The sequence below is a fragment of the Ptychodera flava genome, chromosome 3 (genome assembly GCF_041260155.1).
Source record: "Ptychodera flava strain L36383 chromosome 3, AS_Pfla_20210202, whole genome shotgun sequence".
Taxonomy (NCBI): domain Eukaryota; kingdom Metazoa; phylum Hemichordata; class Enteropneusta; family Ptychoderidae; genus Ptychodera; species Ptychodera flava.
In genome coordinates, this window is record NC_091930.1 from 46109244 (window position 1) to 46121691 (window position 12448).

The 12448-nt window shown below is 37.7% G+C and overlaps 1 protein-coding gene across 11 annotated transcripts in view; it reads right to left on the reverse strand.

Moving 5' to 3' along the window:
- The window catches only part of LOC139130128 (uncharacterized), a 62955-nt gene extending 51290 nt beyond the window's left edge, over nucleotides 1-11665 (reverse strand). For all 11 annotated transcript variants that reach the window (XR_011551789.1, XR_011551791.1, XR_011551790.1 and 8 more), the window contains exon 1: nucleotides 11544-11665. Coding sequence is in view for 4 of the 11 variants with exons in the window: in XM_070695853.1 (XP_070551954.1) it covers nucleotides 11544-11638 (95 nt within the window). In the remaining 7 variants the exon portion in view is untranslated. The remainder of the gene's footprint in view (nucleotides 1-11543) is intronic.
- Nucleotides 11666-12448: the final 783 nt, after the last annotated feature.

Genomic DNA, 12448 nt, shown 5'->3' on the forward strand with positions numbered 1-12448 from the left:
AGTACAAACGGTACAAATTTCATAAGAAAGTGAAAAAAAAATTGGTAGAAGTTTCAATCTCTTCATCTGAGGTCACAAGCATGCTATCTGCATTTAGCCATCCATACGTGTATGTGAGCAGTAATTTACATGCAAATCATATTGGTGATGAAGTTTGGTATGGAGGACACCAACAACAAACCGAATGATGTGCTATATCCAGTATCATGTTTGTTCACAATGGAAGGTGTTGCATTTTGACCAATAGACTCATGCTCCATCCAAAATGTAAGCCTGGACAGGTTTGTTTGGTATTGATAGAACCAGGCGGCCTATAGCACAGATATGCTAATATACCCAGCATAATTACCTGTATTGGCTTAGCGCCCTCAATAGGCAGATTGCAAACACTGAAAAATTGCCTCACGTCAATATGCTGGTAGCCCATGAGCATATGTCTCTGTGGCTGTAATTATAATCATCGCATGGTAATTTGTCTTTCTTTTTTGGAAGGAACAACGAGGAAAAGTGCATTGAAGAATTAATCCAAGGTGAATGTCTGAGAAAATGCCATCGCAAAGCATCCATCATACATTACAGGGTGTCACCATGTCTGTTCTTGTCTAGAATGTACACAACATAATAATTGTGAAATGCATTTTTAATCGGTGATGTGTAAAAAAAGCTAATTCTTGACTTCCCTCACATGATTTTTTTGTCCTTGAGGGTCAGTTCTTAAGAAGATGACATACACTCACAGCTAGACAGACAAAGCAGTTCTGGTTTATTTTTCCCTGATACACAGCTGCCCCCAAAAACCACACTTGATTTGGTCTGGGCAACAGCGCTATGTACAAGAGCCAGGCTGAGAGACCGCCTGGTGTTTTACAAAGAAGTAAAGGCCACGTGTCGGGTCAGCTTGGGGTGAGAGCACTTTAAATGACTGACGTACTGAGAATAATGTCAGGCCAGGTGTTATCCATGGTAAAATTTGGGGCAAAATCTGTTCGTAAATGTGATTTTTAATACGTGGATATCTGTAAATCACTGTAATCTGCATGGATAGTTGCATCGTTTTGATGTCTTATGTTAATGCTGTTGAAAACCTTAGAATGCTGAGATGTATTTTCTTTGTATGGGATTTTTTTTGTGTGTAAAAAACCTTGGAATACCAAGATGTATTTTCTCTTTATGGTTTTTTTCTGCGTGTAAATACTATCAATGATTTTTTATAATCTTCATGATGTGAACACATGGAATTGGATATTTGTTGTATGAGTGGCCAGCTATTTCTAATATTAGTTCCATAACTTGCTCATATTTAACAGCATTTTTCAGTTGCAAAGAGAAAACAGGTCCTTAAACTTCATATTTCGATCACCTCAGATCTGAACAAAGTCTGCCTGTACAGAAAAAAACGTAGAGAATGATACGTTATTTGAAATGTGGCGGGAAAGCACAGAATAATGGGCTTTTAGTTCTTCTGGGCTTAATGATTTGAAGGTGTGGTTGCTTGTTTGAATTCCAGATCGTTTTGCATGCAACGTTCGTGATGGAACTCTAAAGCTGACTGTGAGAATGCCAGTCTTGGATTATGTTGCTAATGAATTCGATCACTGATCATTGTAACACGCAAACACAAATATGTCTGTGCATATTTTGAGCAGCTTACTGCGTGAAAGCGTTCAAGGATTTGAAAATCTCAGTTCTTCATTCAGTTTCAGTCTCTTGGAAACACCTAAAATTTTCCTTTTTGTCAGAAAATTAACCTTGGTTATTTTCTGTACTTCATGATATTTCACTTATGAACATTTGTCCCATTTAAGGTTGAGGTTTTTTTCTGAATGAAGACATTGTATGACCCTAGTGATCTCCGTTCATGATAAAATGCTATTGTGCACTTTGTCTGATATGTGGATGAACTCTCTGACCGAAAAAAAAGGGATTACTCGGTCTAAAGTGAAAGCAACGTAGCTCCGGCGCTGCCTGTTTGCAATTTTGTATGAGACCATTTTCATCTGGATTTTTTGACATTTTGTTCTGTCCAATTTAATTTCATTCCGCAGTTTGAAGTGTGTGGTACTCGTGTCACATTTTCAAAATCAAAGCTTTGACATCAAAGCTGGGTTTTTCCAAGAACGCAGAATAAGTATATTGTCATTGTTAGGGGGGTTTAAATCCAGGCTAAATACACAACAGCATCCTTCAGAGGAAATGGCATGCAGTCCATAGTACTTACAGCTGTGTTCTAGTACCCACATTTCAAGTCTGATTTTGCCATGATAAGGATAGCCACCGTGGCCGCCACGTCTTCAAGACAAGCACCAGACAAGGAAAAATCCAGAAAAGAAAACCACTTATCTCATATCTGACATGTTTTTCAAGTTGGACAAATCCCTGTTGAAATATTTTTTTTTTAAATTGGCATGTAACAGTGATCAGCAAATTGTATTGATAGAAAACAGTGTCCTTGTATGTATGGACGGTCTTCTTTTGGTATTGTTTTAATATTATTAGCACCAACCAATAAGCATAACTTATGACAGCCAATGGTTGATGACCCCCTAGACCCTATCTATGCTGTGGTTAATAATTGACAGTAAGCTAAGGGGTCAGCTGCAGTGTTTCTGATTATATTAATGTCTAGACAGGCTATATTTTGCGCCAGCTGGGTTAGTGGGTGTTACAGCAACTGACAGTCACCATAGCCGGCTACAAGTGGCCGCAACTAGACATTACATCATCGTCATGGCGATCCTTTGTGAAGACAAGGTGTTCTGGGTGCCATTGATAAAACACTGAATATCAGTTGGGGAACTGAAATGCTGTTTGTTTCGGAAAAAAACAGGAATTGGAGGTCTTTTTCCAGCAGGGGAAGTGATGGCTTTCATATGTTTTAAGGTAAGGTTGCTGGGTCAACACTTCACACGCACACACAACAAAAGGTCTGTTGAAATACCAGCCTGTGAGTTTTTTCGAATTTGTCCCTGCGTCAGCGGCATGTTTGAGCAGATTTTTGTGATTTCTGCAGGCAAGTCGAGCAATTTCAGGGACTAATTTCACCCAGGGTTGACTGTCATATTGTCAGCATGCAGATTTTCAGTGTGAAATTTAGGGCAGATGAATGCGTCTGCATTTGAAAAAAAGGGTCACTGCCCAGATTACTGCCTGGCTTGTTCTGAGTGAAAAACACCGAAATTTTCAACCAATCCTTCTTGGTAATTCTGTCCTACAGCGCCTTAAAGACACGGAAAGGGAGAGGCAGCAGGTTGAAATGCACTTATCAAAGAATTCCGGATTTCTGGTCGTGAGGTTTGTGGATTTTAACAGTGCAGTAAATTGGCACAGCACAGCTTAATGCTGCTTCCACTCAGACAGACATTCAATGGTGACCGTTTAGGTCAGACTGAGTTCAGCAGTCGCCTCTTTACCAGATCTCGCAGCCTTTTTTGATTTTCCGTCGCTGCTATAGCAAATTGCAAACCCACGGTCGAAGAGCTGTCGTAGTAGCGATTATTCCAGAGGGATACCAGATTTGAAAATCAAGAAATACGCATTCCTTGCAATAATGAAATTTTTTTTATTGAAATGATCTGGCCAGCAGACGAGCCAATCAATATTTATGACATCAGTTTAAGACGTAATATTTAGACCAGACTGAACTCAATTCCACCGTCGTTTCCATGATACTGCTCCTGTTTGTACCTGATTCTGTGTCAAAGTGGACTCACCTAACCCCTAGAAGAATAGGACTACCCTAAGTGGAACATGGCGATAGGGGTGTGGCAAGTGAAACAGGAAAACTGGCAGAAAAGATGTTGCAAATTACATTGTTACTGTCTTCTAGCTAGATTTATTGATGTCCTATCCATGATATGATCTTGTCACAGTTGCAGACATGTTTTTTCAAACATCCTGTGATAGTCATGGTGTTAAATTTATTGCCATATAAACATGGAACGGTCTGTACATAACGGTCCTGTGTTTTCCCGCCCAAAATCTTTCCAATGACGTATCGAATTTTTCCCTCACGAATTTTCCCCTTTATGTTCTGAAAAATCGAGTCGTTTGAGAAATTGAAAATTGGAATTCAAATTCACTAGAGAAAAGACAGATTTTGACATGTCCATTTTGAAAAAAAATATGTCCAAAAACCAGTCATCAGGCACGTCTTTTAAGAGTGGTAGTTAGTAGCCTGGGCATGGGAAGAGAATTTAGGGTTTATCTAGGTCAAGAGGTCGTCTGTTATGCCTGTTCATTCATTCATCATTTGCATCGACAAACAAAATCTAGTATTTGTTTTATGCCACTGGCGTCTGCTCTGTCTGTGAAAAAAAAAAATGAATAAAAAGGAGTGGCTGACAGTGTTTCGACAAAATTATCTGGCAGACTACTCGGCTAAAATTAATGCCAGTATGTTTTTGAGGCCGAGAGACTTTGTGAATAGGTGTATGATTGTGATGCAGTGGGGATTTTTTATGACATTTTATATTCCACTGCTTGAAGAGTGGTCGAGGACTACACAGATACAGGGTTAATCTTTTGCAGTAAGTCAAACAGTAAATCAACTAATATCACTGAAAAACAGGGACTCCCATCACGTGAAAATCGACCCTTCTTTTCCAAGTCTGTGGTGCAAAAATTTCCAAAAGAGAAACAATGGCAAAAACAATTTATCTACCAAGGTTATATGAACCATTGAACAATAAATTACTCAATACTTTTAACATCTGGCTATTTGCAATTCCACTTTTAGTCTCTGATAACATTGCAGAGTGGTTTTGGTTGCCCACGTCTGCGCTTTGTGAGCAGTAAGCATTGTACCATAGGTTGTGAATTACATGTAGACTCTGATAGACAAATCACTGAATTCTGTCAGTTCAGACAATGGACCATGGTGCCACCACTCCGTGCCCCTTCATTGCGGTAAAAGTTATAATTCTGTAATGTCCGAAGTGCCCAGCTAAAGATGCAGGTAAAGAAGGATATTTGAACCATCAGGAAGTGTCTCTGAAGATCCCCAGTTCAAATCATTGCATCTACATGTATAATCAATGAAGTGTACTGTAGGTGCATGTTTCAACAATTTATTTGTCTGCCTATGTCAGGTTACATATCATGCAGATAATAAACAGCATTTTGATACAAATTATTGAACGGCAGCACGGCCTAGCAAGAACTGTAGTGCTTAACTGTCTGGAAGAAATGCACAGAACAGGACTTAATGTGTTGGGTTCACTGAAAAGGAAGAAAATTTGCACGTGGTTTTTTCTGCAAAGGTACTTAATTTTTCAGCCCCAGATTTGTCCTTGCCAGATTTGTCTTAATTATGGATCATGAATTTCATCGCCATAGCTACATCTTAGTGCCTTGACTGTAAATCTGACAGCATGGATATGTCATGGCAATTTTCCCCCTGGTTGACTGGAGAACAGATCAAGTGACCTCTCCACCAAAAAGGGTCACCTGAGGTCAGTAGGAAGCGATGATTATCAGATGGCGTTTCCCGCCAAACTTCTATTAAAAAAACGGAAACCCAGACTTTCCCCAAAATGCTTCTGCTATGTTAACATATTTTTTTCGCATAAATTATCATCATACGCCCTTTCAGACCTCTCCCCCAGTGACACGTTATTTATTTGTTTAAGGCATGCACACACAAACTCATACAAGACCATAATTGCCAGCATTTTTGTCAGCATTTGTTTGCTGCGGTCCAGCAGACCATTACTTCATCACTGAACATGCAAATCAGAATGACAGACTCTCGATCAGGATTGCAACAGGAAGAGAGAAACAAGAAAATCGGAACTGAAATTTTATTTAGGTCATGCAGATATAATATCAAGTACTCAATGAATATCTTGCCTGATATTTAGGTCAGCTCTACTTATGACATTTTGACAGCCTTTTGTGGCCAGTTTGATCATTATTAATTGATGAATATACATTATCAGAAATAATCATATTTTGTAGGTTGATTTTCCTTAAGCATTCTTGAAATCCCCGACTTTTTCATGATTGTATTATTTGCCTTTAAAGTCAATCTTGCTTTGAGCGTACCATTATGTATTCATTTAGCTGGTTGAAATTTGCTGTACCCAGGAACACTGTATATGTCGTGTCACACATACATGACCATCTGTCTTCTGAATGTGCACTTTCGTTTGTCCTTCATCCAGAATGCGATAAAACCCCAGTTTTTTTCGCAAGTTTTGTAATCTACATATGAAATGTAGAGTAACAGTACTGTGCTGTTCTTTGTATAAGGAACTAAGTGTCCCAATGGAGTCATTTGCATATGTGACCTCAAATGCACTTTGTGCTGAAGTTTCTGGAATTGCAGTTCTAGTCAATTGGAAAATTTATATCAACATCTCACATAAGATTGTATTTTGTTCCATGAAGCAGGATTGGAAATATTTGCGTTGAACATCAAGTTCATGGGTTTCAGATTTTTTTCATGTAATTTTACACAAGTTGACTCTGTAGATTCAACTGTGTCCTCTCCACCCATACATGTTGTTTGGTTTCACTCTGTTTTTAAAAGAGTAATTGGATGCTAGGACACAGAACAGAAAAAATTTACGATCGAGTCTTTTGTAATATGAGAGAGGTTATATTCTCTTTGTCACACTGGTGATGTCATGTAGGTTTGGTGTAAAAATACTTGTGGTTCATTAACATTCCAAGCACATGGCTAAAAAGCTTCTCCCTGACACGGAGAAGGGATAGTTTGTTCATTTGAGAAAGGAATTCATCTTGATTTAAGATTAAAATACAGTGACTCGGTAGATATACTGAGTATTTCATGTTTTGACTAGTGTATGCATTTCCTTCAAATATGGGCAAAGATATCATGGCATGTGATGAAATTGTCTGGTCACGTGATGTCTGGATGTAGCTCGTCAAGACAATGTATTTGGGTCAGAGCATGTGTAATGAAACCTAGCTTTGTGGAGGGTGAAAAATCATCTACAGTAATTATGTTTTGCAAAAAATATTGTCAAGTGACGTATTCTTTGATATGGCAGACGGATTGTTCTACTGTGCTCCTGTCTAATCCTCAGCTTACAAGGCGTAATTTTTTTTTTCTAAGGAATTATTTTGGGAGTAAGTTTATTGAAAAGTCTTCATTTCGGTCTAATCTCATTAGGACACTCATCAATTGTCATAGACTAAATGTATCTGATTTATACAGAAGCTGTATACATTCATGGTGAAGTGAAGATGAGATTTCCACTGTGCTGTCAGTGTTGGCAAATTGGAGGCTAAGTTTCAGATTTTTATAAGATAGATCCGACACAATGTTGACTAGTTTTGTTTGCCAGACATTGGATCCTGTGTCCGTGCTCAGTGCACGGAGTGCGCCATGAGTGACGAAGCCATGATCGGCAAGTAACCTCAGGCGACACGGTCTGGCTGAAAGCAACCGCAGAATATCAGAACGGGGCTGTCTTTCCTACCTGTATGTTTACGAAGGTATTTTGGAACACTGAAGGCTCACATGTATTTTTCACTGTGCATGTTCACCATGTTACGGATATAACACCAATTAAATATATTGCAATAAAGCAAGGCCATTGACACAGACTCATCAACAGTTGACTAAGGTCAAAAGGCTGAATTTCTTCAGAAGAGACAAAAAGGATGTTAATGTCAATGATCATCGGTCAGACTCTCTGTCACAAACACAGTCTGACACCTGGCCCTGCATGGATGTTTCCTCGCCAATTTACTGTCTGTGGGTCCTTAAATATTCCAGGCAAAAATGTAGGAATCATGTAAGAAAATTGTTAATTCTAACTAAAACAATAGAAATCAAAGATTTGATCTAAACAATTTCATCATTTGTCGTTCTCACTCTGTGTGTGTAGTCATACATGTATATTTTCAGAGACCAATGCAAGACTTGTTGGACTGTTTTTCTGCTTGTTTTATTTTCCTATTTGAAAGACACATTCAGCTGAATGGACTATTTCATGGGAAGCTATTTTTGTCGGTTTTGCATACATACCTAAATAGTTAACGCTGCCTAGAGTATTTATTGCCTGTTGGTTCCAGCCAGGCCTCGCAACCTGCGGTTACTCGCAGATTGCAGGTTCAACCGCTCATGGCGCACTTCATGTGCTAGGCGCAAACACTGGTTGTGAAACGTTACAAGCGAAACTACATGTTGATCTGAAATTAAAATTTTCTTAAGTCAGCAGTTATGATAATTTAGCTTTACTATTGTTTAGTACTTCCTGTTATGTATATGTAGATCATCTGGTTTTCTGTTAATATGGTTGTGGCCAAGTATCGCTGACGTGTTAGCACCAGACCAACTCTTGGTAGCCTTTATGTCAGCCCAGTACTGAACCAGACTGCAAATCTCAGTCTCTTCTGAACTTTACAGTAAAAATAGAATTAAGTTCCTTGCTACAAATAATTCTGTAAAGAATTGCATGAAAAGTGAACACACCATAAATGTTTACCAGGATATACCAATACAAGACGGGCGAATGTATTTAATTCATTGAACAAACTCCCTGTTTACCCAGAATTTTCCTTTTTCTCATATCAGTTGATGAACAAGTTCTAAGTGGATTGAGTGGATACTCAAAACAAAAGCCAAAAATGGCATTTCATATAACAGTGATGATATATGGAGAGTTTATGAGACAAGACATAACATGAAGCTAGTAAGGGTATCAACTTTGCTGTTGTGTACATGGAAGGTGTTTTGATGTTGAAATCATACAAGTCAAGTGAAGTGGTAGGCCCATAAAAAATGGGGGACTTTCATCAAACAAACTTTAAATAGTACTCTTTCACAATCAAGAATAAATATCAGGGGTCGCCATGCAAATTTGATTAGTAGATAAATTTCAAACACTTTCCTATTTCATGTACTGGTATTGGAAAACAAAAAAAAATACTTTTACAATACAGTTTCACCGAAATTACTGCATGTTATGGCTACATATCTGTGAGAGTATTGAACCTGTGTTTGTACCGTATATGTCGACCTGTCATTCTCCATCAAGATTTGACTAATTTAATCAAGGTGTTCAAGGAAAAAATGTAAATAAATCACAACAATTTAAATTTCAATCTAGTATTCCACAATTTCAGTTTCATGCCTTACATTTTTCAAAACAAGTTTTCAGTAAGTCAGAAACACCGTATACGGTAGATGTCATAGCTGATACATGGGTTTGTTGCCATCTTAGAATTAGTAAGGTACAAGATATTTGTATTACTGGCACTCTACCACCACAAGATATGGACAAGCTAATTAAACCACTGATGTGCAAATCAAATCTGCCAAGTCTTCAAGTTTGCAATATCCCTTTCTGTTCATATGACCAATCAATGTAAGAGACAAAGCTAGCCAGTCACTCAACTGCTCTTTAGGAAAGCCATGGCTATGCATCCTGTACTGTACTTCTGGTCAATTCATCATAGGACTCATTTGTCCTTCGGCTTTTAAAATGAATAATTCATATTTTGCCACTTGATTTGCATATTCAGTAATGCCGACCTAGAGTGAAACGATTGCCTGGTCATTGACATGAGTACAGTACATCCACTGCAGGCGCGGCGTGACATTTCAATCGTAGAGTAATTTGAAATATTTTACCTCACTAGAACAGCCCGCCAGACGAGTTTGTTTGTAATCTGTTATCAGATTACCTTGTTTTCCTGACTCACTTGCATGCATAAAAAAACTCCATATTGCTACACTTCACTCATGAATATTCATGAGGTGTGAAAAATTGCTACATAGTACATATTAACTGATTCACTACAGTAAGGTCATTCATTGGCTGGATAGTGTATGAATTGTAACAAGTGCACAGAATAAATGTCCATTATGATATATATCACTTAATACTGCAACAATTCCTTCCGTATTTTCATTTCCATCATTTACATCAGCATGTACATATATAAATACATGATAAAGTTTTAAATTTAAAACCAATGTTTCAGCACTGAAAAATATGTAAATGTATATATACCAGAGAAAGTTGACGGCCCAATTCTCAAAAATTGTTAAAATACGGTAAGCAGTGTTGTTTAAATTAATCAAACTTATAATGCTGTTACAATGGTATTTTTCTGAAAGATCATGAACGGACTTTTGGGTCATGAAAATAAGCTTATAATAATATGAATGTGAATGGAATTTATGAGAACAGAAATGTTGTCAACAGCATAACAATAGAACAGATTACAAATTCTTGTCCAATAATAACAGTACTTCTGCTGCTACGCCGTGCATCGTGTGTGAAGACTGATGTTATACATGAAACAGCACAGATAGAAAAAGACAACTGTATGTACACACAATCCCCTGTACATGTATAGGATTGTTCAAGTAATTTATGGATCATTGGTTGAACAGAACCATGTAAAATTCCAGTTGTAACTGTTTCGGTTAAAGCAAATTCATAATGGTTTAATCAGACAGCTAGTTGTGAAAAGAGATTGTTAAAATTCTTTCCTTGTTCTTCTGATTCAATATCAGTGGCCAGTATTGTTGCAGTGAAATACATTGTATTGGTAAATTTATAATATTACTTGAGTGATTGAAGAAGTCAACATCATAACCCAGATAGAGTGATTACTGTGGTTTAAGAAGAAGTCAACCTTGAACCTAGATACACATGCCATTATCACACGGAATGTTCATTATTCCCCCAAAAAGGCTGTGTGAAGATATGAGTAGTTTTCGTAGATATATGACAGGTTATATTTCCATGGCAAAAGCATTTGGTCTTTAATTTTCCTTCTTTTGGAGAGGACAAGATCTGTTGAATGTTTTTGTGGAATTTTTGTTTCCAGTGTCTGGGAGGAAATGTCTGTCTCAAGGAGGGTATGGTATCATTTGTACCGCTGTACATATGAAGTATCTGGCATGTCTGCAGTTAGGAATTCAAGAAGCAGATATCGTTTTTCTTGGAATTTGAGTGAAATTATTTATAAACATATCGAGTTTGAATATTATCAGGTTGGTACGTGAGTATATGCCAGGTCTACTTAATCGGATTGAGGGAAAATGGTTGATACAGTTCTGTGGCCTGTTTTGGAAGTCTGCAAAATTCATCTTGTCTAAAGCCTAGTACACTACTGTCAATAGTTGATGTTGAGGTGTGGTAAAATCAGTTTGAAAGTAAAAGCCGTTGAAGTTGGACCGACAGAAATTTATTATCGAGTCAAGAACGTACTCATTTTGTAGTACTTGTTGTGAAGTTAGAAGTGCCGCATGTATTGGTAATATTATGGTTTACTACATAAACTGTTCTCTCCATCATTCAAGGAAGCCTACATTCAAAATGAAAAATTGTAAAATGATGACTGGTAAAACAGCTAATACATCTAAAGGAGGGTCATACACAACAACTCTGACTGCTAGCCAAGCCATACATGTATATGCTGTAACTTTCTGTTTATGCCTGCACCATTGCCACAACATTTTCAGCTAAGCTTAGAAGATCTTGCTCACACATTGCCATTACATGTTGTGTTCTTATCTTTCTTCCCTCTGCATCTTTCCTATTCACCAAATTTCTTACCTTTCCCACCAGGACAGTTGCCACTGCTCTGCTGTGTAGTCCTGACAATGGAGGCAGCCATCTTGAATGTAGCCTTTGACCTTCACCTTAGTCATGGTGTCTCTTCAAGGTTTTGTTTACCCACGATACCGTTCAGTGTGCTCCCCGATCCCTGAGACCCTAACTTGTGATGTTACCCACAATTCACAGGTTAGTTGCTCAGGTACTGGGTGGCATAAATGAGCTACAAGAAGTTTCGACGAGACAGATCATCGGGTACTTTGCGGTAATGTTTGTAATTGTCAGGTATATTGTAACTTTTCACTTGAAGTAATCTAAAATGTTGTTTAAGCGAGTTCACAGTGTGCCACTTCATTTGGTCACAGTCTGTGTAAGACTTGAAAAATATGTACATTTTGTGGGTATATTGAATATTTTTACATGTTCAAACTTTTCACATTCATAAAAACAAATTATTTCAATATTTACCCTCCAATTGTATTTGATAAGCCAGTAATTTGTATTGTTTTAATTGTGTTCATAATCTGTGTATAGAGACTATTGATAATTCAAAAACAGTGTTTCTTTGTTGTCATGGATACTTAAAACAGTGTTTGTTAGCAACCATGGCAAATAGTGGGATTCATATAGGTGAAATGGAGCTTAAATCCCTTCCACGAATTGTGGTCAGTTTCATAATTCAAGCACATATTTTAAAGGCCCATGAGCTGCAACTCTGCGAAATTTGTCCAACCTCAAGGTACCTCCAATTTCCTCAGATATTCATTGCAATCTGCCAATTGAACGATATAGTCATTAACTATGCCTTAACAATGTTTGCTTATGGCAGAATAGGCAAAATATTGAACAGATTTTTGTTCATTTTAAATTTCTTGCCATCTTCAAAATCTTTCCATGTTATGAAA